The following is a 27,474-nucleotide window of genomic DNA, read 5'->3' on the forward strand; positions in this document are numbered from 1 at the left end:
GCGTCATCTGGTGGTCGCTACATGCTAAAGGCAGTTACTCTGGACGTGAACATTTGCTTGAACAGGTTTGTCTGCTCCACTTGGAAGCGCGTTTACACCCGTGGTCGCTGGACACTGCCACGTAGGACATAGCCTTACTCTGCATCATTCTGGACTTCTTTGGCAGTGGGAAGCTGGGATGTTTCCACTGTTGGCTTTGTCATTTGCTTTCTGGTTGGTAGTGATGGCACCAAGATTTAACACCTGCCACAACTCTGTCCAAGAAATTGTCCTCAGCACAATATCAGAGAAGATGTTACAAGGACAATCCCATGCAAAGCCACCTCTGATTGTGAGATTGTGTGGCACCCACTCTGCACTCAGTTTCCTGTAATCAGTTTCTCGTAATGATGGCATGAACAGAACCAAAACTCACACCCACCTCCTTGCTGATGTCCTTTGTTGTGCGTTGTCTGTTTGTACTTATGATCTGGTCAACTTCATTCACCAAAGCATCCATGATGACGAGGTGATGTTGACCAGGTCATGGATCATCTTTCAAAGAATCCCATCCCTCATGAAAACACTTGTGCCAGTCCTGCACATGAGTCAGTGACAGTGAGTGTTCTCTGTACGCTGTTTTCATTTGCCAATGCACTTTACAAACTCCAACACCCTCTGCCGCTAAAAACAAATAAGATCACGTTGCTCTTCTTTAGTCGCAAACATGACGCAGACTGATTGCTTGCCAGACGACACTCCTGCCAACCGCCAGCTCATATCACATGATTGCATGCACTTACCAACGGTGAGTCCATTCCTCAATAGGGTTTCTCCTCTTTCACCTCCCGCTCTACATCTACACACAGTTTTGTTACACTCACATACACATACACCGAATTATGACCACTGTTCCGTTTTCATTTGATCCACCCTAATAACAACATAAAAGAGTTTATTTCTTCACATTTATTTTCACATATTTTCAATTGTGAAAATTTAGCATTTTAGTATTTTTAATTAATATTATAGACAATTTCTTCATGTGCTCATTTTTGTTACACTTCTAATATCACAATACCACTATTTCTTAAAATAAATATGAAGAAATAAAAGTTTTATTTAATAATGTAAGAGTTAAATCTACAAAGGCTTGGTTTTTGCTAAACAGGAAATGACTGTAATTTTTAATCTCTTGTTTTATAAGCTTTAAACATGAGGAATAATAAACTAATGATGTGGTAAAATAACAAAATAATAATGTTACACATACTGTAAAAAATACAAAACTAAATGAAAATTTCAAAGGTTCAAACCTACATTGTCCAGCATCAGTACATAGTGTCTTATCCATTCTTCTATCACTACTAAGAGACATGAAACATGACATAGACTTATAAGCTAAACACTCAATCAGAGGCCCAGTTTTTGGAAACATTTGAGAAGTGAGTCCTGTCATTTGAACAAGAAGCTGTTTGTATTTATGGCTACCTGCTCACCAAGTATTGTTCAAATCAGAGACCCAAATGCTGGCCCTCTCCTTGTAAGTGAAAGCTTAATGTGTTACTTTTTCTTTCCAGAGGCCAAACTGATAAGGCTACCAGTACCTACATTAGTTAATAAGTTAAACTGGTGGCAATAAATAATTTTAAATTAATTAAGTGGTGAAAAAAGTTTAAAACTGGTGAAATGGTTGGCAATATTTTAAAATTTTCCAGAGCGACTTCTGCATCAGTTATGTAGAATCATCGTAAATACAAGCGTATTTTTCTGCTAGCTAAAAGTAAATAAAGGCAAGTAAATGAAATGATATTGTAATGATAATGATGCTGCTTTCATTGACTGTTCAAAAAGCAGTTTTGAAAACCAATTTTTGGTTTTTGCTAAAACTGTAGTTTATTGAATTCACTTTTGTTTCCGACATTAATATGCAACATGTATACAAAAATAAATTGTATTTTCTGAACTTTCTGATAAACTTTGAAGTCATTATTTTTTATGAATTTACCAAATTTGATGATGTCTGCTGGGCTAGACAGAATTTTTTTGTTTGAAACTTGGTTCTATTAACTATTGCATTAATTTGTTAAAGTTTTATTCCATGTAACTAATTAACAGATCTTTCTCCATGTTTGGAATATTTACAGGATTTTTACAAGTTATTATATATACTGTATATTTTTGCAGATAAGACAATAGTTGAATCATAAAAAAGGCCCACAAAATCCGGGGTCATCTTATAGGACAGATACAAAAAAAATTAGATTGAAATTTATATAAATTAAAACCATTATAAAATAAAACAAATTACTCACCAATGTATTTAAAATCCTCACATTCATCATTTAAGGCAAATAGCTCCTCAAGTACATCCTCACTTTCGTTGTTGAGAAGCTTGTCATATGGGCCCCATTCTATAAATAGAGAATTGATTTCTGCTTTGTTATCAGTATTCCATAACAAATCGTCCTCAGTACCATCCATAGCATTAGAAATCCCACACTTTTTGAAGGATTTGATCACTGTTTCCACTTTCCTTTTTTCCCATGATTCGATCACAAAATCACACAGCACATCAAGTGATGCAGCCCGCAAAGCTCTGCCTTTCGTACACTACTTTTCACCATTCATCATCCAGTTAGTCCATTATTCACGCATGTGATCTTTGAATGGTTTAATCAGAGAGAAATCTAGAGCAGTGATTCTCAATCAATGTATCGCAAGATTTTTGAAGTTTGCTGCCACTGCAAATATCCATATATAAGCGATGTCAGACAAGTAGTTCAATTGGTTTTACCTTCCTGGAGCACATTTGGAAATTGTAACCGATGTTACCAGTAACTGCCAGTAGTTACCAAGACGTTTAGAAAATGTGACCTAAATAACCAACTGCATTTAAAAATCACTGTTACACAAGTTTTCCTGCAGTACTTACTGAAGTAACCGTGTGTTCCGCCAAATTTTTAAATTATTAAGTGTACCATGATGAAAAAAAGGTTGAGAATCACTGGTCTAGAGGTTGTAGCATCAAAGTTAAACTAGCCAGTATAACAGCAATCTTAGTATTGTGCCGTGCTAAGCGATTTTTAGTGTTCTCAGTTATGTAATGTACAAAATAAATATTAAAAGTTATGTTTATTGAGCTACTGAGGAAAAAAATGGACAAACCATAATTATTTACTAGTAGAGAGTAGGGTATGTCCACAAAATAGAATAGCCCATATGACATTTTTGTGAATAGTCAAGGCTATTAGTCAATAGTGAATAGTCAACCCAAATGCCTGAATCAGTGCGAACATTTGCAATTGCAAGGCAGTGCTGTCAGATGCAAGAAAATAAAATTTGTTCATTCGAAAAGTTACGAATAGGACATAATTCTGTATACGCTATACAGTATTATTATCCAGATGATGATCGCTGATCTAAACTAAATTCATAGGCCATTGATAGTTTGGGGTTCGTCTTATAGGACAGATATATGCTAAAACTATAAAACTTTGACGAAAATTTATACCTTGTCTTATCTGAAGGTTGTCTTATCTGCAGAAATATACGGTAATTTCAAATTAATTTGATATTTTATTAATAAAGTTAGATTTTTTTTTAAGATATTACAGTTTCATTAGAAGACAATTTTTACAAATTCCAGCAAAACAATTTAATTAGATAAATGTTTTTGGCCTCCTTAATTAGTCAGCATTAGATCATAGCATACATCATAAACCAAAAGAATATGATAGTAAAGTTAAAAATGTCCAGTAGTTTCACAATTGGCGACCACCTCGATACTCCAATAACACTATGCAAAGTTCAGATAGTTTGTATTTCCTGTTCTTGTCCATCGAGAAGACACCTTACAACAAATCGACGAGTTGTTGGCTAGAAGTAACCTTCTTCTGGCTGTTGAAGAACAGACAGCAAGACGAATCCAGACTTGATTCAAACTTTGATGTACACTTGAAGATCTACGACAAACTTGATGTCAACCTGAAACCTGAAAGCAAACTTTGTGCCAACCTGAAGTTCCAAACCAAACCTGAATTTTCCACTTCCACATTGACCTTATATAGCCATGGACAGCGGGATGACTACGCTGGTCGTAGCTTTATCAGAGGTCCACCACATGGCGTAATTATGGTGATTGTTCACCAACCATTTGTAACTTGAGACTCATGCACCACAAATTTGAAATCTCACCAGCTGTTTCCTCAGCAGTCTTTTCTTAACAGAGTTCGTTACAAGTTTGAATTGACGTATCATGTTCTTACATGATAACACCGTGGCATCTCCCCAACTGAGGATCAAACTGAGCTTGCTTGAGCCTGTTTGATACATAACACTTTATAGGCACGGTATAATGCGTGTGGCTGACCCATTTTCCGGAACATCCGGGAAGAAAACTCCCATTTATGCACAGAGATGCTTGTGGACCCGATATGGTGCGAATCCTCTTGGTGTCCACCCTTCTTTTAGGGTTATCTTATGCATTATTAGCTTTGTTTTCCCTGGCTTACTCCTAACCACCAATGGATATTCCTTTAATGTAGTATGTAGGTCATTCTGGGCCGAGGGCAGTAGGCATAGAGGGATCCCCCTGGCTTCCTTGTCTTCCCACCCGTGGTCATACCCCTGCCGCATGGATGGTGCCTCCACTATCTCCCTGAAACTCACATCTGAGTCAAACACTACTCCGACGGCACAGACCCACTCTAGTATTTTCAAAGTCTACCTGCATGGCCCCACTTTGTCCTTCCGTCGTCTAATTGTACTCTGTAACTGCCCTCACATTTCCGCTTTTCTATTATGGCAGCCCCTTCCTGTCGACCATTCAACTTGTTATCAAGATATGTCTTTTTAACTAACACTGCAGCTCCTGAGTTAAACTCCTTGCAGTGGAGTATAAAGATAAGCATCAGAAATATATTCTTAAAAACTGGTAAAACACCTGTCTCGTTCTGCCTGATCATGCTTTAATTGTCAAATTTTTTATGTTAATGGTTGCTATGCTATTAAGATGAGGATGCTAGATGAGACAATATGCATGCAAAGACCAAAATCTCTGCTTCATATTACAAGACCAATGCAACAGCTATTATAAGATCATTTCACTGATGAAAGAGTAATTAGTCACTCTTTTCCTATTGCATGGCCACTCTAATGTAAAGCTGACAGTTTCACAATTTTAGAATAAAAACTTGTTTATTTTTTTATACACCATCTACAGAGGGATGTATGACCTCATTTAAATCAGCATGCCTGCTTTTACCATACAGAAAAATTGATTTTGTGGTTTGTCCTGGATAGACTGACATTCTAGACAATCTGCAAAAATATGGTAGTACAAATTTTTGTGTCATTATGCCTATTCATTGGAAGTTACAGAGTGCTCTAAATAGAGATAATTTAATTACAATCACCTGGTATATTATTGTATATTCTCAAATAACAAAAAAAGATGATGTGTTCTAAATGAAATTTCTTTGTGTTGTCTTCCTGAAAATGTAGACTTTTAGATGCCATCTTGAATGATGTACTTGCTCAAATTCATTATTTTCAAGCTTCCTCTCTATGTTTGTCTTATTCAAAATTAATAGTGATATTTTTAACATTTTCAACAAATTTTCTTTTTTTTTTAATACATACATCAATGCATTTGAAAAGCAGAAAAATCATTAACTTTTAAAACTGAAATTGACTTAGGTCAGGAACACAAATATGTAAAAATATTTGTGTTCCTGACCTAAGTCAATTTCACGACAATTTAATATAATAAGACAATTTTACACAGTATTAATGAAGATGAAAACAGATAGCTTAATAACATTATCTAAAGTTTTGGTTAAAATCAAACACAAAGTTGAATGGAATAAGTTTATTCTTTTTACACATTGAAAATCTATACTTCTATACTAATATTATAAAGAGGTAATGTTTGTAAGTAAGTTTGTATGTAGCGGGTAATCTCTGAAACTTCTCATCCAGTTTCAAAAATTCTTTTACCAATATTTAGAATGGAACTTCAGGGTGGACATAGGCTGTATATTATTTCATTAAACATTCATATAAATTAAAAGATATCATCTAGGTTAAGGCTTTTATGGTCAACAGATGGTGCTATGAGTATGACGCCCTAAGTTTGTTTTTCTGTGAAACATGCTTTTCTGTGAGGATGAACTAAAGCAGATCATCTTCTATCTATCTATCTATATAAATAAAAATGTAATGTTCGTTTGTTCATACTGATTCCTTTGAAATTTTGACACAACGCTGCATTCGAATACGGACATGTTTTTACATAATATACGTGTCGAAATTCCCCTCACTGGGGGAGATGGACAGGATTAAGGCTTACTGTGAAGAACTTGGCTTCTATTATAGTATTTTAGATGCGGTTTTTTCATTTTTGATTGCGTTTTAATAGAGTACGTCAAGAGAATGTATACTAAGAAGGGATTTTTCGAAAAATTCCCACCCCCACGGGGGGAGTGTTATACATTTATAATAGATACATTTTGAGCCACAACAGCGCGTGGTGGAGTCTGCTAGTTTTTCTATAAAAGTGTAAGCAATAGGAGGTCTTTCTTGATTAAATTTGCCTAGTTATAAGATCTTGATTTGAAAAATGGCACATACTTTTCAGTGGCACATATAGAAACTGAAAGATGTTTAAACTTTAAATTTAATATAAGTTTAATGCACATATTTGAGATTAATTATTAAAGTTTACTAGTTTTCAACATATTTTGATTCATTGTTTCATAGTAAGAACTTATAAATCATATTAATTGTAGTTTGAGTTTTAGAATGATATTGGGCCTTAATTAAATTTATCAGGTATATTATGTTTCAAAACAAGTTTTGAACTCATTAATGCCATTTATGATATTTAACTAAACTAGTTCTTAAAATATATTATGATATAAGAAAAATAAATATTTTTATTGATATTTATTTTATTCTTAATGTTTATGTCAGGATTTTTGATTAAGTACTGTTTATGTCTTTAACTGGGTTATAAACTAGTATGAATTAATAATATAGTATAATACATATAGCTTTCCATTTGCATCTCTCAGGTTCCATCTTAAACATGCAGAACATTTCATGATAAAAATTGGCAGTAATGATAAAATAAATGCAATTTTTCTGTTTCTGTTTAAGGAAGTTATACCTCTTGTAGGTTTTACTGTATTTTAATTTGTTTCTGCGGCGTTGTGCTTACCATTGTTGTGCTGTTTAATAATTTTTATCAAAATTTCAGGTCAATTTGATGAGCTTATTTGCTATTTCAGTAAGTTTCCATCTCTTTTGTTTATTTTCATTATTATTCTGTTTTTATATAATAATTTAATGTAAAATTTACAGTATAGTTATGATGTTTTCATTGCTGTCTACTGCTGTTAAAGATAAAATTTCAGTTTATTTCTAATTTCTAAAAAGGATACTAATCAAACTTATTTGATGTTACTGCTTACAAAATTATCCTTTAATGATCTCATTGCATATTTGTTAGTAAAGTGATTGGAGTCTGTAGTGTTGAAATCATTGATTGATAAGTAAAAAAGTGTTTTGAAATATTTTAATCTTATTTGGGAAAATTTGATTTGAATAATTTTGGTGGTCTGAGAAGAAGTTAAAACTTTTTTACAAGAAATAATGTAAATAGATGCCTGATATCTGGATTCCCAATATTCAAATGATTTTCAGGAATAGATTAGATTTGGATAATGGATTGTATAAGTTGTTCATTCTTTCTTTTAATATTTATGTGACTTTAAAATTGTTAATTTCAAAACAATTAACAATTTCATAGTCACATAAATATTGGTTTTTTGATAAGTTTCTTTCTATGTTTAAATAAACTTTTTGAGTTACTCTTTCAGCTCATGTTTGTTACATATATTTATCTTGCAGACACTGAATAATAAATTTTTAAAATTGGAAAGAACATAAATGTATTCATGGATAACTTGTAGTTTAACTACATCTAATTATATTGTATTATTTATTCTTTATTTTATTCACAATTTTTATTATTTAAATTTATATATCTAACAAGTAATCATAACTATTGAACATTTATTTACACCATTTAAAGCAGATAATTAATAAATTCTACTTTAAAATGTGTAATTTTTAGTATCACAACAAGATGCCACCTTTAACATCATGTACCTGTTTGCAAGAACCTTTAGATGCATCTTCCAATGTAACTACAGAATCTAAAATTTATTGTCAAGCTCTAGATTCTATTGATGATAAAGTAAGTAAAATAACAGAATCATTATTATATATAATGATGTCATATTCTTCTTTAATTAATATTATAATCCTTAATATTTGAAATTGTGTCTTTTCTCTATGTTTATCTATAATACTATAATATGAAACATTTTTTAATGAAACAATAAAGTTAAAATGGTTATTAGCAAAATTTAAATTTATACTTGATCTGAAAAGTTTTATTTGATTATTTTTAATAGTAAAATTATTTAATTGTTATTTTATAACATTTATGCAAGAAAATGTAAAACAAAACTGGAAGCAGTTGCAAATATCGAAAAAATTACTTATTTCCCTTTTCAGTAAAATGTTTTAGTTAAGCAAACAAACATTTTCAGCTTTTGATTTAAAGGCCTACCTCAAGTCTATCTTCAATCCTAATATAATATATATATAAAATAACGTAACCTAATATTTCAAAATAGAACTTTTTTTATACAGGTAGTTCCTGCTTTATGGGTTCCCAATTTTATGATCTGACTCATTACTGCATTGTGGGAGATGTATTAATGAAACATTGATAAAAGCATGAGTTAGTGAATGACTGTTTTCTTAATGAGTCATCATTAAGAGCAGATAATATATTGTTGTTCATTTGTAGCTCATGCAAAGTTTATTTTTTTTTGTTTTTGTGCTTTTAAGTATTTCATGTATTCTTTCAGCATGGCCAAAAAATGATACCATTACTAATATGAATAACAAAAAACAATGTAAATCAATAACTTTAGAAAACAATAATGAAATTATAAGCAGTTATAAAATTGGGAGCACTGTTAAAGACCTTTGTATCGAATATTCTCTACTGTTCTTCTACTATTTGTACTATTATGAAATATAAAGAAAAATATTTAAAAAAATGAAAAATGTATGATCTTAAGAATTTTCTCAATAAAGGTGCTACTGCTGCATCTATTGGCCTATAGAAAAGAGTGAGCATTCAGGCAAAAATATTTTAAAAAGTAATTTAATTTTGTTTATTTTTCCTTTTAAAAAGAAAGGAAATTAAAGTTAAATATAATGTTTATATTTTTATTGTAGTACAAATCTATATATATATATAAAAATGGACATGTGTGTCCCTATATTTCACTTTTCAGCCAAAACTACACATCGCACATGAATGGTGTTTGTATGTGGTAGTAGTCCCAAGTCTCCATTCATGCACTATTGTGGTTGCGTCTCAATAGCTATAAGGGTGCGGGAGATATGGGCTTGAAAGTGGTTGAAAGTGGAAGATTTTCTATTTCGATTTTAAAAATTTTCGAATTCGAATTGGTTCGATTATAGAACGATTGTAAACGTTCCAGAAAATTGATCAAATTGAAAATAGTTCGTTTGACTGGACGTAAAAATTCTCTAATTAGTCTGGAAACGGGGGACCTAATTCTTGCATTCTGTGAAAACGGGTAAGATTGGCTATAATGTAATTATCTTAATCTTCACTATCGTTACTTTTTGCCCACAAATAAAAACCCAGAGAAGCGGGTCTTTGCAGCTAGATTCTAGATTACTTAGAAAAACAGTCTTTTATATATAGAAAAAACTATGTTACATACAAATGTACAAACAAATAAAAACCCAACAAAGCGGGTCCTTGCAGCTAGTATATTAATAAAAATTTTGTTGCCAAATATTTTTATTGTTGTTTCAAGGTTTTCCTATTTAAAATTTCATACACAGGAATATAATTATGTATTTATTTGTATGAAAAATTAGTTCCTACTCTACAAGTAACTTCTAGGAACCAATTAACTTGAAAAGGTGAGAGATACTTTTAGTAGGGTTGATGGTAGACCTGAGGTAGGTCTATAAATCAGGCTAAAAACATTTGTTTGTTCTATTAATAAACATTTTGCTGAAAAGAGGAAAAGATTATTTTTTAATATATTTTTACAATAATAGTAACAGGAATTAATATGTTTGAAATTGGAATTTGATATTTTGGAAATATCATAATACCTGATCTAATACACCAACATATTCTGTTGTGTTAGACAGCAAACATTAGAATGTGTGGCATCATATTTCCATTACAGTTGGAATAGAGATGTTGTTATTAACATTGTCTTGTGGTTATGACCATCACATGCAATATTGTGGCTGTATCCAGTACAATAATGAGGATATTGTACATTATACTCATTTATATTACAGTAGAGTGTCGATTATCCGAATCAATTGGAGACTGGAGTTGTTCGGAAAATCGATATTTCAGATAACTGATTATGTACGAAAAAATATATTAACCTATCCCATGTTGAAATTTTTCTCCATTGCGTGTCGCTTTGCGTTNTTTTTTTATTTTGTACAAACAAAATAAATATATTGAAAAATATAAAAACAATAAAAAATTATACTTCAGAAGTTAATTTAGTATCAAAAACGTAAAATATTTGAGTATCCCAAGACATAGCCAAAGATTGCAGCACCACAGCATTGGCAAAAATTTAAATTTGCTGACTGAAATTCTTTCGGATAATTGACGTTTCAGATGATTGACTTTTGGAAAATCGACGCTCTACTGTATTTTTATAGTTAAATAATTGAAAATAAGATAATTACTATTTTGTAACTCAAATGGCAGACTTTTGTCAAGTTTAAACTGAAGAATGTTTCCTTCAGCTTGGATACATGCATTGACCATTGTCATCAACGTTTTGTTTAACTGAAACAGCAAGGGACCTACTCACCATTGGATATACTCCAATGGTAAGTCAGTCCAATGTTCCAATGTTGCTGAAGGTCCTTCCAACAAAGCCAAAACAGAATGCCAGTATTGCTAACATTGCTGCAATGTTATTGCACTGGAACATGCATATTGATATTGAGGTTTCCTTATCAATACTCTTTGTATCAATGTTTCTTGCTACAGAGCTTTATTTTCTATCTGAAATTGTTCTCATTTTTCCTTATATTTTTATGATATCTTGTTTAATAAAGAAAAAACTTTTTATTTTTAGCTAATAGGTTGTTGTAATTTCGTAACAAATCAAAAATTAGTTAGACCATCTGTAAGGATCCCTTTTACTGCCCTATGTGAATCACATCTATGGAGATTTCGTCATCATCATTGTTGTCCAGGATGTGGAATATTTTGTACTCAGGTAAAACATTTTTATTGAATGCACTTTCATTTTATTACAAATATATAATGGGATCCTTTTTTATATTATCAAAAAAGTATAAAATTAAAGATAAGAAAATATTTAAATCAGTGTTTTTCAATTTTTTTCTAATGGTGTCACCTCAACTTGGCAATATTTTCTTGTGGCACTCCCTGCTTCTTTATAAATTTAAAGTTATTGTGTTTTTCATACTTTTAGTGATACATAAGAAGTGTTATGGTGCTGCTCAGTTCTATATTTTTCAGCATACTAATGTGACATGGCATCCAGGTTGGAAATCATTGGTTTAAATGTTTGGTATATTTGATCTTATATATTAATATTTAATTTAAAAGAAATAGAGTAATACATAATTTACAATAAGTGATAAAAGCTGCTTCAATACTTGCCTCCAATATCAAACTGTTTACAAATTATTTAGATGTTTTGAGGCAGTTGTAGATTTTTAAATTTTGTATTTACAATTGGTTTCTTAGAGCACAGTTGTTTAATTAAATCACCTAATCAATTAGTTTAAAGTGTAGAAAATAAATGATTATTATTATAAGAATAGAGCAAATCATCCAATGTTTTAACATCTTAATACTTTTTGGATTAAATTTTGAAAGATAATGACAATACTCAATTTATCTGACTTAGTATCAATTTATGTTTTATTGTATGACAAATAATAAAAATTGGACAAGAATTACCTAATGTAAACTATGTTTAAAGCAAATATTCACTATACTAAATAGTTAACTAATATGTTACTATTTCATTTAATTTTTTAATTGTAACTATTCAAGTTGATTGCACCATACTTTCTGATTTTAATTCTCTAAGGACATTATAATCATTTTTAAAAATAAATGAATGAATGAATGAATGAATGCCAAGACGCTCGTGTCTGTCTGCTTCAACTGTCAAGAATTAACGCGATTGGCGAAGCGTAGTGACAGCGGGACAATAGAGAGCAGGGTCCTTGCCATAACGTGGTTTGCACGCCAATTTTCATACATGCGTTAATCAAGCCGAATAGTATGGCCAAATATTCAGCTATTCGGCCACGCTCCTGGCTGAATATTCGGTATTCAGCCTGAGGCCNACTAAGAAAAAGCATATGGTAGAGCATCGATTATCTGAAACAATTCGGGACTGGGATTGTTTGGATAATCGATTTTTCAGATAACCGATTATGTACAAAAAAATATATTAACCTATCCCATGTTGAAATTCTGGCATGTCCTTAAGTATCCTCTCATGGTCATGCCAGTGCTGCCAGCTAAAACAACGCACACCAACAAAAATAATATTGGAGTAGTCCAAGACATAGCCAAAGATTGCAGCGCCACAGCACTAGCAGAAATTTAAATTTGACAACTGGAATGCTTTCGGTTAACCAATGTTTTGGTTGATCGATATTCAGATAATTGATGCTCTACTGTACTAAGATGGTGACAGTTTATATTATTATCACAGATTTACTGAATTTTTATAAATGCGATCCTAAGAAGCTAACTGATATACAGTAGAGCCTTGATTATCCGACTCAATTGGGGACTGGTGTTGGTCGGATAATTGAAAAGTCAGATAACCGAAAAGTACGAAAAAATCCATTATTAGTGTAGTATATTATTATATCCCATGTAATTAGTATATTAGTATATCGCTATTAACCTACTTTGCATTGAATTTTCATTGATGTTAAGCCTAACAAAAATTTTTTAAAATAATAATCGTCGCTATTGTATCGTTAAAAATTAGAAAATTAAGCCTCGTTTAAATACTGGCTCCCTTTCATGGTCGAATGAATGTTGCCAGCTAAAACACGTAAAAATAATATTAAAGTAGCCAAGACAGAGCCAAATATTGTAGCGCCACATCACTAGCGGACATTTGAAATTTGCCAACTAGGACGGTCGGTTAACCGAGGTGTCGGTTAATCGGGGGTCGGATAATCGAGGCTCTACTGTATATTTTGTTGCAGAGAAAACATAAGATAATTTTGAAAATGGTAAAACTAAAAATTCTTATATCAGGTTTTATAATGAATTGAAACAAAAAGATTAACAAAAATCTGTCTAGATTTGGATCAGATTATGAAACTTTAGTGCAGTATTCTTTCTAAAAAAAAAGTAAAATAATTATTACTGTTACATAAATGAAGTATATGCTTAACAAATAGAAAGGTAATTTAAATTAAACTGTTCTGTAATAAGTTCTTATATTAGTTTATGTCAAACTGTAATGAATAAATTAACTGAAAATATTTTTTATAGTGAAGTGTCTGTAGTGAATATTCCATTAGATATTGCTTTGTTATTTGGAAATTTAGTTGCATTTCTGTTTTTGTGCAGAAATGCAACTAAATTTCCAAATAATAAAAATATTGAAATGTCTTTAATAAATAATAATCTATTTTTAGGGAAACTTTTTTCAATGTTACACGACAACTGATGGAAGACCTTGTTTACATCTTTTCCATAAACGCTGTCAAATAATTCAAGATAATGGTTATTCACCATTGTGTCCACATTGTGGATCATCAAGTGATTTTAAAAGTGTATATTTAGAAATGAGTGCACCAACTCCTCCAGCATTTTACCTAACTCAGAAACCTACCCTTACAGATACGTAAGTTTATTTAAAAATGGTCATAAGTATAAAACATAAATTAATTAAAATAATTTATTGATTTTTAATTTTAAAAATATGAAATAGATAAAATAATCATTGGATTTTATTTTTAGTCCAAAAGCAAAAATGGCATTTAGCAGACTAGTTGAAGCAGATGAAGCCGAGAGTGATGATTTACCATCAAGATCATTTACTGTTCCTGAAACTGGAAAAATTCTTTCTTCTGGTAAATAATAATAAAATTTGATAATATAATATATATCTTGGCATTGAAAGTTGCTCTATTATAAACTATGCCATGTATTTAATTTTTAAAATTATTTATTGTTTAATTGGCATTCTTTGATGATATGAATTAATGAATAATAATACTAATTTTGAGATATGATAGAATCCATTATTCATCAGAAATAGCAGGCCCCAAAACATGAATTAAAACAGACTTAATTTTTCCTATAGTGAAATTATGATTTTATTAAAAACCAACTTTTTATTATAGTTAATAATATAAAAGACATGAAGTTTTATTCTGAAGGAAGAGATGACTTTTTAAAAAAAATTGCAATTTTCAGTAAGTACGACTCCTCTATATCTGACCCGTCTATCTCTCACTCAACCACCAAAATTCAAGTGTCAATGCTCTTTATACACACTTTATCATCTCAAATTTCATTTCTTAATCTTTATTCTATTCTGAAACATTAAACTAAATAGACAGACAACAGACACACACATACACAGTGTCAGTGTTTTTGGTTGCTTTTTTGGGTTTAGAGGGTCTCAAAACCAGTGTTGTGGAATCAGAGTCGGAGTCAATAATCTTCATTGCAATATATACATCAGAGGCACTGAGCATCCTGGCACTTCAATTGAGTAGCTGCCTCAGCACCCATGATCATTACAGTCAGCTGGTCTGTTCTCACAGTATTAACATGAGTCTGCCTACTCTTCTCTTCCTTGCTGATAATCTAGCAACTCTTATTTTCAGCTCGAATAGTTATGCTATGATATCCTTGGTCACTCTGGCATTACACTCAATGAGACAGCAACTATACTGACCAATTGGGGCATTGTCTGGCTGTATTTTGCACTCTGAGTTTCCAGGCAACCTCATGAGAACTATCTCCCTGATTCCAAGTGCTGATTGACCAAAGTGTGGTCTTCCAGTCATTGGGAGAAAGACTGTAACCATCAGCTGTTTCTATCACTGACTTTATGAAATTTGCACAAATTGTCAGTTAGAGATAATCCTGTGACACTTATGCATAGAGACAGCTGTGCTCAAGGCTTTACTCTATTTGCAAATGCTTTCCACCTCTCCAGCTTGCCCACTGTGTAGGCAAACTGAAGTTTTGGAAAGTCTCTGATGACAAAACTGCACATCATTTTTGGTTTGTCCGTCCACAGTACAGTCAGGAACACTCAGCTTTGAAATTCTTTCTTATGTTGGCTATTCTGACTTCTCTGACTCAGATGTACTGGTTCACAATGCATCAGTCTTTCTGCTGCCATATTGTTTTTTCTGCCAGACAGATCACTCTTTATATTAGTCCAGGTAGCAACTTCAGAAGAAAAGACCTATATAGCCAGAACTTCCACATGAACAGTAGTGAAGTGAAAACTTATTATAATCAGAATTTTGGTTATTGTTAACATTACTATTCAAAGTAAATAGGCATTTTTTAAGCTGTCTTTTCATGTTTTCAGCCTCAATATGTGCGGTTGTTATTACTTATTTTTATCAGTCTTAATGAGTATTTCAAATGTTAAACATTAATTTTTTTAATTGTTATTTGCTTAAAGTATAGTAATTTAAATTGCTGACATTTCTTTATTTTAATGGATTGGTAGTTGTTAATTAATAATAATGATAATAAATATAATAAATAAATATTCAACTTACACATTTTTTAATTGTTTTAATGTGTACTCTTAACCCTTTTACTGGCAAGTTTGGTTCTTGCTTGTTAATAGTTAGGACATCTTGGCACTAAAAAGTCCTATAAATAATTATAAAAATTATAACATACAATTTTTATAATTATTTATATGATTTTTTTTGGGGCTTGTATATTCTAGCTCTAGTTATCAATTAATAGTTTTATATCGAGTGTAGACACAAACACTATACTAGGCTCAATCTTGCTTCTACTGCTTAATAACTAAATGCAATTGCACTGGAGTTATAGGTTGTGGGCTATTTATTGGTTTGCATGGAGAAAATCTGATCTAAGATCCTTTCCTATAAAAGATAATGGCATAGTTTAAATTATACAGTGGTAGTCTCTCAAGATCATCTTTTGTTTGGTCAAAATACTTAAAGGAAAAAGCAGCTGAACACAAAAAATAAAAATAATAATAATGAAAAATAAATGGTGAAACTGCAAAGCTTCTCTGTATGGCTTTGCATAATCAAGGCTATGCAGAGAAACCTCATATGGTTATTACATAGTACATACATATATACATGTATGTTTATATATACATAATACATACTATGTACTATGTATATACATTACATGTAGCTATGTAATATATATTACATAGTACATACATAGTATGTACTATGTATATATATTACATGTATACATGTAGCTATTTAATTATTATTTAACAGAAGTGTGATATAGCTTTTTGCAATGTTTTTTTACAGTCTGTATACAAATAAGATATGTCTGATTTTAATATGCTTTTATTATTGTAAACATACTGTACAGGAAAAATTTAATAACTTAATTTTTCATAACTTTTTATGTTTCAGCTGGACTTCCACTGGGGCCAGATCGTGTTCAATTAGAAGCTCTTCTTGTATCACTTGCCACAGAAAAATCTTTATGCCCTAGATATAATGTAAAAAATTTATATGAACCTGCAAAAGAAGGAGATGTTGATAAAGTTCTGCATTTATTAAGTATATAATATTTTTCTGTTATGATGATGATTAAATTTATTCTACTATGCATAGTCTTAGTCTGTCATAGTCTGTCTGCATAGTCTAGTCATAGTCTGTTAGTCTTAGATTAAATTTATTCAAAATAAATTTTTATAGTGCTGGATTAAGTAATTTGATTACTTATTTACAATAAAATATTTCAATTTTCAATAAAATTGACTTAGGAGGATGATGATAATTTTTTTTGTTGTTGTGAAGTTGCAATGTGATTTTTAAAATCAGTCATTTTTATTTGAATTTCAGCATGTTAATTATTGAGTCAGTTAATAGATATAATGACAGGCTTTGTATAAAGTTCAGTATTCAGGAAATTCACAAATCTTGCTTCAAATGATATGTTGAAGACTTGACTAAACTTTTATATTTATCTTAATTCAAATTGTTATTACTATCATTTTTAAATTCTTGTTTGACTGACATGATTCAAATGAGTTTTGGCAAAATCATTATTGAAAGGAGAAAAAAGCTCAGATTCAGCTATTAACAATGACATATTGAACATAGTTGAAGATAAATTATTTTCTTTTGTAAGAATTAATTCAGAATGCCCAGATATAACATTAAACAAGACACCAATGACATTTTCTTTCTTCAAAACTAGTCTTCTGGCAGTTTATCTTCTAAAGAAATTTAATTACGATAAATCTTTCTATTCATTTATGTCAGATTACTTATTTATTCTAAAAAAAAATAAAATAAAAATCATATATATAATTTTTATTTTTATATATATAATACAAATTTACACATACAAATATATATATATTTGTATGTAAATATACATCAGTAATCATATAAAATAATGATAGAATATTTCTTACAAGAAGAATGCTGGAATGATTAGGAATTTGCCAAAATTTAAGGTTTTAAAAATAAATAAGGAAAATTAGCTATATTATGAATTAAAATGTCAAATTATTTAAATTTTAAAAACTTTTTTGAGATTTCATTTATTATTAGATGATATCTTAGAATATTTATAACTTATTTACAACAATTTATAAAAATATTCTCTAAGAGCATTTATGTTTTTTGTATTTAAAAGGTACTAAATATTTCTTTTATGAAGCCTGTACTCCATTATGTAGATTTGAATTGAATGAATTAAAAACTAAATTATTTTTTAAATTTAAGTTTGATGTTGTAAAATGGTTGTTTAAATGAAAAATTCCCATCACATAGCAAACAGTTTTATACTTTGTTATAAAATAAAATGATTTAAACATTTCAGTGATAATAATTAAGCAGTTTAAAAATACAAATTATTCACTATTTTGTATTGCTTTTTCAAATTCAGTAATAATTAAAAGATTTTAACTTTTTTTTACAGCAACTGGAATTGATCCAGATTCCAAATCTGAAGAAAATGAACATGAAACACCTCTTCATGCAGCTGCTTCTGGTGGTCATTTGGTTATTGTGCATTTACTTGTACAGGTAAATTAATATTATGATATTTTTTAAACTATAACTCAGAGGATAATATAAAAGCAAAAGTGCTAGAAAATTATATAAATATTTTTTTATAAATTTTAGAAGAGACACTGTAAGAGGGGTGCATTATGATACTAAATTTTCTTTTGCATTATGAGGGGGCTTCAAAAAGTTTGTGGAAAAAGGATAGTATGAAAAACTATTTCAGTTATGATGTTTATTTTTCAACATATGCTCCGTTAAGGTCAATACACTTCTGCAAACGTTGATATCAGTCTTTAAGTCCATCTGAGTAGAATTGAGGGTCTTGTGATCTGAACCATGTCAGAGCAGCTCTCTTTACAACTTCGACTGATGGAAAATTGGTGCCTTTGAATGATTTTTTCAACTTTGGAAACAAAAAGAAGTTGGATGGGGCTAAATCAGGGCAGTAAGGGGGCTGTTGGATGATTTCCCATCAAAATTCACATAGCACAGCTCTTGTTTGACAAGCCCTGTTAGCAGGTGCATTGTCATGGTGGAAGAGGACATGTTTATGCAACTTTCCAGGGCGTTTTTCCGAGATTCTTTTGGACAGTTTTCTCAAAATGCCTTCACAATAAGCAGATGTAATTGTCTTCTTGTTCTCGAGGAAGTCAACTAGCAAAATCCTCTCTGCATCCCAGAAGCCAGTGGCCATGACCTTTCCTCTTGAACGTTTAGATTTTGCTTTGATTGGTCAACTTCCACCCTGGGCAGCCACTGCTTTGATTGAATTTTGTCTTCGGGATCGTACTGGTAGAGCCATGTTTCATCCCCTGTCACAATTCTTTGCAGAAAAGCTTCAGAGTCCCCATCCCACTTGTTCAAAATTTCCATTGAAAGATCTTCCTTCGTTTGCTGCTGATCTGGGCGCAACAACTTGGGACCCATCTAGCGGAAAGCTTGCTTAGTCCCAAACTCTCCACAAGAATTTTGTGTGCAGAACCCACAGAGATGTTGAGTGTATCTGCTACCAATTCAGCAGTTATTTGTCTATTTTTTTTAATCAAGTCACGGACAGCATCAATTTTTTCCTCTCAAACTGACGTTGTTGGCCTGCCACTGCGTGGCTCATCTTCAACCTTGGTTTTTTGACTTCTAAAGTGACTTATCCATTTTTAGGTTGTTGACTTCTTTGGGGCATTATCACCATAAACTTGTTCCAGAGCATCAATGATTTGCTTATTCTTCCAACCAAGTTTCACCATGAACTTTATGTTTGTTCTGGTCTTGATTTTGTTGGATTTTATGTTGCTTGAATGATGCCTGACTTTCAACTGGCAGCACTGTGTTCTTACCTGAATTTAAGGGTTCATGTTATAACACGTCAGTACAAGAATGTTCAGGTGCATTAAAATCAAAATCCTTCCAAACAATTTTTAGTTACGGACTTTTCCATGAATTTTAGAAGCACCCTCGTACATATGGAAAAAAATAACTACAACTGCTATGAGAACTTTGGAAATGATTTTTAGATTTTTGAGACAATATCTGGAAATAAGTGTACTAAAATCTTGTTACTTTTAATAAACTTACTTCTTTTACATAAAAATCCCCTCCAGTTTTGAATAATTATTAGTGATGTAACGAATATTCGGTTACTATTCGGTATTCAGCCTATTTGGCCTATTTTTCGCTATTCGGCCAAATACCAAATATTTAATCACTATTCGGCCGAATACCAAATACCTAAAAACAGGAGTAAGAAATAACAAAAACACAGTAAATTAATCATTTTGTATTTAGATTATATGTTATCGGGTTAGTGTTGTTTGTTTATATTTATTTATAACTTATAACATGCACAAAATAAAAAAGAACATAATATTAGTCACTTGTATTCACAATTTATAATTACAAAGATCAGCATATGTACACACCTATTCGTTCGAGAATTGTCACACATCTGACAGTGAGGGTCTGACCCTGCCTATCCTTCTTTTTAAGCGCTCGTCTTTGCTCTTTCCTTTCTCTTTCCTCTATCTTTCTAGTCCATGTATGCCTATGCATACATCATAATACGCGCTCACGATACTTTCAATTCGTCACTTTTCCGTCGTAGATTTCTTATTTTACAATTACGTGACTCATAGCCTGGTGATAACGGAGAAAAGAGATAGATAAGATGTCGGTATAAGTCACTGTTATGATTTCACAGATTCGAGACAGCTTGGTAGCCCGAACGGTCCAGGCTTTCGCCCGTGCACGCTAAGTGACTTTCATTATAAGCATTTAGCTTTTCGAAGTCTATGACAACAATTGTTTGGCATTGATGGCTGCGAATTTCGCACCAACAAGCTGCCTCGACTTGTTCGATTATGTTATGAACTCAATTTCATATTTATTTTCACATTTTCACTTCGCGGTCTTTCTCTCTTCTTTTTCTGTTATTTACATGTGTAGGTCATTTCATTGTTATCCACATTTGATATCACCACTTATCACATACTGCCATGACGCTCGTGTCTGTCTGCTTCAACTGTCAAGAATTAACGCGATTGGCGAAGCGTAGTGACAGCGGGACAATAGAGAGCAGGGTCCTTGCCATAACGTGGTTTGCACGCCAATTTTCATACATGCGTTAATCAAGCCGAATAGTATGGCCAAATATTCAGCTATTCGGCCACGCTCCTGGCTGAATATTCGGTATTCAGCCTGAGGTCGAATATACTATTCGTTGCAACACTAATAATTATAGCAATAGAACGAATAAGTATTGTTCTTTGATCTTCCAAAGGTTTATGAACACAACTTTTTAAAAATACTTTGGTTTTTCCAATTTGCCATTCCATTTTAGAAAATTCAAGAGACTGCAATATATAACTAACTCCACGAGGATTGCTTGGATATTTGCTCTTTACTAAACTTCTCATCAAATTCTTATAATATCCCACGTTCTTAAATAACACAGTTGTGTTAAAACTTGTTCATCATCATAATTATTTGGCATTGTATTTGTATTAGGTTTTATATGTCAAACATACTTTTAGAACTTTTGGAAGTAATTTTCTTCACTGGCATTTGATTATTATATAAATAGTAATCTGTCACAAACTCTGACAATTAACTGGAGAACTGAATTTCACTGCAATATTAACTGTACTTTCAGTATCAGATTCAATTCCCTTTGATCTTCTGGAACTAAATCTATTTTATGTACTAAACAAAATACTTTTTTTCAGGAGACTTTTGAAGAATGGATTCTAAACATAACTGATAATAGTGCATGTCTTTTTCTAACTGATGTGATTTAACATCAAAAACATAAATAAGAACCTTCTAACTATATACCTAATTGTACTAGAATGCATTCTGAGGCTATTTGCTTTGCTCCTTCAAGATATGTGCACCATTTATTTCCCTGAAAAACATTATATTGTCCAAATAAACCAGTTATTGTAACCTGAACTGGAGTATGCATAGGTTTCAAAGTAAACAGATTAGTAGAAATTAGTTCCATGTTATGTTGGAGTTCAATAAAACAATGCTCTAAAGGTTCACAATAAGCTGTTGTGCTTCTCTTCCAAATCCTCCAGCATATCCTCTTACACCTTGAGATACTACTGTTCCTCTGCTTACTGTAGCAGCACTTGATTGTGGAATTCTAGGCAAAGGAGGAGGGGGGGTTGGTAGATAAACCATACTGGCTCCATAATCAAATGGATCAAAACTTGCTTGGCTACATATATATATATAAAGAAGTCTCCCTACTTCATAAACAACTATTAACAGTTATGACCCATATATATATATATATATATATATAAATAGTTATGACCCATATATATATATATATATAGGTCATAACAGTTGTTTATGAAGTAGGGAGACTTCTTTTCTTCTTACGTAATTGTAAAATACATGAAAAAAAATATATATTTTTCTCTCTCCTCTGACTTATGGATATTTTATAACTTCAAAGAAATTTTTAAAACATTGTATCAACAATGAATAAAAAAGATTAAAGTTAAAAAAGGTAAAAAGGAGATCAACTTGCAAAGAAAACTTTTATTTACATTAATAAACCTCCTAAATGCATTTTGCCTATGGAAGGCCTCTTCAGTAGGTCCAATCGTGCACAGTTCGTGCTCCAACAATAACTTATTAAGAGAAACCACTTACATAATTTACAAAAAAATTCCAGCATTCTGCTGTTAACAATCCCTTATTCAAATTTACATTGTTGTTCTGCATAATTATAGCAAAATGTTCTTTTACTTTCTGTTTTACATTGTTTTTTTTCCCTAAAGATAATTTTTAATTTATTAGTATTAATTTGACAGTTATTAATATTACAGTGTTGGAAGATAGGAGACTTACTAATTTTCAACCTTACGGCAGCCAGGTGTTCCAACAATCTAATCTTCAGTCTTCATTTAGTTTCACCAATGTAAAAAATAGGGTTGTTACATGTACTGTACAGTACATTCTATTCGATAAACGACACCTTCTTCTTCTAATATATTTTTTTTAGTGCTTCTTATAATCATCATATTTGATAACCTGTTATTTTGAGATGGAGCTAATCTGATTAATTTAAAAATTTATTATATTTTTCATAAATACCTTTTATGTATGGAAATGATACATACTGTTTTATTCCTTGACATTGTTTAACTTTAAATCTATTTTTTAAAAATCTGTTGTACCAGTCATTCAATAATCACTTTGGGTATTCATTTAGGATATATTTCCTATGTGTATCTCCAATTTCTTTCTTTCTTTCATCTTCTATATTTGTTATTCTAGAAAAAATCTTTGTCATTTTCATTAGATATATATTATATTTTTGTTTTAAAGGACAGTATGATTTAAAATTAATAACTTTTTTTGTATTACATGGTTTCTCAAATTTACAATATTCTAAATGATCTTTACATCTTTTAATTGTTATATCTAAATAATTTAACTGGTTATTTGATTCATGTTCCTGAGTAAATTTAATATTTAAATTGATTTTGTTAGCTTGCTCCAAAATTTGCGAGACTTCTTTGTTTGGTAGACCTATCAACTGGTTTTGCCCAGGTTACTTCTATTGCTGAACCATCAAGAATATAATCTTTAAGTGAATCCAATGCTTTTTTAAGCATTTTCCCTGCTCTTATAATGTACAAAAGTAAAATGTCCCAATTTGTTCACTTTTTTAACTTTTAAGGAATTGTTACAGGAGAATACACCTCTAATTTTATGTTTTGTTGAAGACAGCATCAAGTTTCTTACAAATAAAACAGTAACTTTGGACATGGTTTCCTCGTCCACCTCCAGCTCGGGCTTGGCCCAGTCCATGGCAATCTCATGGTCCCATAACTGGATCTGGTTGAGGATGAGCTTCCTCCTGGCCATGGCAGCAGCTCGGTTGTTCTTATACTTAACAAAGGCAAATCCAGTTCTTGGACTTGGTTGCGCAGCTGTACAGGATGACGTCAACCACCCCCTCAGTCATCTTCCTCATCTCCATCAGGATTTTTTCCTTGGTCTTGTTTTTGGGGATTTTGCCCACAAACAGTCAACAATTGTCTACTGACTTGCACACCCGGATGAAGCAACCCTTGTGAATCTCGAAATTGTTCAGTTCCCTGACAGCCCTCTTGTCCTTGGCCGGACTGGTGTACCTGATGAATCCGTATCCTCTGTTTCTCTTGCTGAATTCCATCATCAGGCGGATTTTGTAGATGCACCTGATCTTCTTGAAGACAGGCACCAACTTGTCTTTGTACAGATCGCGAGGGATTTTGCCCACAAACACTTCATTGCGCTTGGGCAGGGAGCTCCCATTCCAGTCGGGAGGATGCCCAAATTTCTGCAGTAATTTCTCCTGCATGATGTTATATCTGGTCTTATCCATCAGGGCTAGAAGTGCGGCTTTCTTACTCTTCAGAGGATCCACCACCGAAACTTGTTGCACCATCTAAAATCTTTGTATTCAGTTTTTGTTTGTTTGAGGATATTATTTGCAGTAGTGATCTGGAATACACAACCGATGACAATTCAACATAGAATAGAAACAGTTAATAACTGTATTAGAAGATATTGTAGAAAGAAATCTGTGTTAAATCAAGAAGAGGCTAAAATGTATTTTCCAGCTTTAAATGATACTTTGTAATATCCAATGTATACAGTTTTTAAGGTCTCTGTTAAAATCTGAAATTGAGGTTCCTGCTTTGTTAGAATTACATCTGCAAGTACCTGTATCTACTAGGAAATATTTTAGATTTAAAATTCCTTTGTATAAACCTAATATTGCTATTCATAAACTGGCAGTACTCTATAATTACTTTGGATGGCAACTAGATTTGTTTAGTTCTAAGCGACAGTTTCAACAGTCACTGCTGAAGATATTTAATATTAAACATAAAAATTAGTGTGGAGATTGTTCTTACATGTTCAATATGTTTTTACATTTTTCAATTTTTGTATTTTGTTATGTATTAAATTCAATTCAAATGTTTTATATGCATGTATAACATTATGTTATGTTTCAATTTTTATGTAATATTATGTTATGTTCTTAGTATGTTAAACAGACCTGTAATTTGGGCTTTCTGTAGATTGATTTGGTAAATAAATAAATAAATAATACAAACCAATTATAATTTTAGGCTGGTGCACTAATGGACCAAATGGATGATCATCTCTGTACTCCTTTAATGCTTGCTGTAGAGAAAAAACAGGTAGCTGTAGCTCAGTATCTAATCAAGGCTGGTGCACATTTAGATGCCCGTGTGAGTAAACTCTGTATATTGTGATTTTATTTTATTTCATTTAATTAGTAATTACTTTAACTTCATAAATGATTATAAATTATGAATTTGCATATTCCATAATAATATATTATTATGAAAGATACAGATTTATATTTATAAGTTAAATTAATCTTTTAAGTTTTCTTTTCATTTTTAACTATGGAGTACAGGTAACCCCCGTATAACACGGCACTTCTATAGCACGGATTTGCTCTAACACGGTTTGAGAATTGGTACCATCCCCCGTATAACACGGTACTTTTATAGCACGGATTCACTCTGACACGGTTTGAGAAATGGGTAAAATTCTCGTACAACATGAAATGTAATAAATTTTTACATACTTAAGTACTAATAGTTCACGAAAATTATTAATTTCGTGAACTATTAGTACTTCAGTGTGTAAATTTTCTATTCTTGTCTCCATACACATGGTCCTTCGCGAAAATTATTTTAATTTTGNTAAATAAATAAAGTATGAACATTAATTAATATGTGACTTGTTTTTCTTTGAATGACTTTATTTTGAATCAAAAAATTTTTATTATTTATTTGTAGAGTAAAACAAGTTTTACAAAATAATAAGAATGAATTTTTCTTATTGTTCTGTTTGCTACTAAAATTATTAATATGTAAAGTAATTATCATTTTTGATGTTAAAACATTTGTGATAAGTGTAGAATATTTCATTTATTTTACTTTTTACTTGACATCTTTCAAAATATTTTTATACTTATAATTTCATTACTTGAAGTTGTCAGAGAAATTTTTGAAAGAATAATATATATATATATATTATGTTTTTGTTAATGATTTATCAAAAAAAGTAAGATAATTATAACCTGCATTTTACACATTTTTGTTAAGCATTAAATTAAATTTAATATCAAAATTAGCATTGGAATCCAAAAAGTTTTGAAATTTTATTGGAATTGTGGATCAGTATTATAATAAGGAAAATTAACATTTTGGACAAAGGAAATGAGATGTTTTTTACTAATAAAATGTATAAAAAGTACATTCAATATAGTGGTATATTGAATACACAGAATACTGAAATTAAATGTGTGGAAATTATACATATTGTATAATTTCCACACATTTAATTTCAGTATTCTGTTATTCAATATACCACTATATTGAATGTACTTTTTATACATTTTATTAGTAAATTAGTAAATTAGTAAATTAGTAATTTCAGTATTCTATATTGTATTTTTCATATATTACACACACACACATATATATATATATAGAAAGAAAATAAGTTATGCATTTTAATTCAAGTTTATTTTAATAAATTTTATTATAGTACATTAACTAAATTTGTGTTACAAGTTAATTTTTAAAAATATTTTATTGTAGGATGAAGGTGGCTGGACACCAATTGTTTGGGCATCTGAACATAAGCATATTGATGTGATACGTTTATTGCTTGAACGAGGAGCTGACCCCAATATAAGAGATAATGTAACAATTTTTTTTTAAATGATAATTTTTTCAAGTTTATTTACTGGTGTATTTTATGAATTGAATAGTAGTAAAAAAGTTTTAAATCTTTGATTATAATTGATTTTAAGATTATTAAAATTCAAATTATGTTAAAATATTTCAGGAAGGAAACATTGCTTTGCATTGGTCAAAAATCAATATCACAGATAATTATTATTGCAATTAAGTTTTTTTTTGGTATAAATTTAATCATTAATTTCAAAACTTTTTAAAATTACTATTGTGTCTGTTCATAGGGAGAAGAGGGCATGACTGCATTGCATTTAGCTTCCAGATGTGGTAGTGTTAAAATGTGTAAAATGATACTTGATACTGGAAGAATTAATGTTAATATTCAGGTAACTGTTTGTGTTTCTTCAAATATAAGAAAATTCTAGTATCATTACATTAGGATCATTATTTTAGCTTGGCATTTCAGATAGAGAATCTATATATCAAAATTCTGTAACCTATAATATCTAAATTATTTATTAATTTTTTGTTTGATTCTAGAAATATTACTTGCAATTTTTATTTTATATAAATTCTTTCATTAGGATTTTTTTTGTTTTTTAATAATTATACTCAACCAAATAGTTGTTATATTATCTACTTCTTTTAATCACTCTTCTCCAATCCACCTCTCTCTCTTTTACTCTCTCTGATTGTATGTCTAAGTTCCCTTTTTTCCATAACCATCTAATTTCGTTTATTCAGCTTCTAGGTTTAGCTCTTCTGCATGTTCTCTCTGGCATTTATTTGAAAACTTTCTTTTGTAATCTGTCTTCCATTCTCTTTACATATTCAAACCATTCCGATCTATTTT

The 27,474-nt window shown here is 30.9% G+C and overlaps 1 protein-coding gene and 1 pseudogene across 1 annotated transcript in view; one reads left to right on the top strand and one right to left on the bottom strand.

The window, feature by feature from the left end:
• Positions 1 to 27,474, top strand: part of LOC111619796 — an 86,087-nt gene that overhangs the window by 19,133 nt on the left and 39,480 nt on the right. Inside the window, exons 8-18 of the mRNA XM_023361612.1 lie at positions 66 to 331; positions 8,120 to 8,242; positions 11,223 to 11,366; positions 13,795 to 14,003; positions 14,120 to 14,232; positions 16,768 to 16,917; positions 18,290 to 18,396; positions 25,014 to 25,136; positions 26,523 to 26,627; positions 26,773 to 26,826; positions 26,906 to 27,007. Of these exons, the coding sequence (XP_023217380.1) occupies positions 66 to 331; positions 8,120 to 8,242; positions 11,223 to 11,366; positions 13,795 to 14,003; positions 14,120 to 14,232; positions 16,768 to 16,917; positions 18,290 to 18,396; positions 25,014 to 25,136; positions 26,523 to 26,627; positions 26,773 to 26,826; positions 26,906 to 27,007 (1,496 nt within the window). The remainder of the gene's footprint in view (positions 1 to 65; positions 332 to 8,119; positions 8,243 to 11,222; positions 11,367 to 13,794; positions 14,004 to 14,119; positions 14,233 to 16,767; positions 16,918 to 18,289; positions 18,397 to 25,013; positions 25,137 to 26,522; positions 26,628 to 26,772; positions 26,827 to 26,905; positions 27,008 to 27,474) is intronic.
• Positions 23,313 to 24,956, bottom strand: LOC111619810 (annotated as a pseudogene).

Source organism: Centruroides sculpturatus, unplaced genomic scaffold, assembly GCF_000671375.1.
Source record: "Centruroides sculpturatus isolate CEXI.00-Female unplaced genomic scaffold, Cexi_2.0 scaffold178, whole genome shotgun sequence".
Lineage (NCBI taxonomy): Eukaryota > Metazoa > Arthropoda > Arachnida > Scorpiones > Buthidae > Centruroides > Centruroides sculpturatus.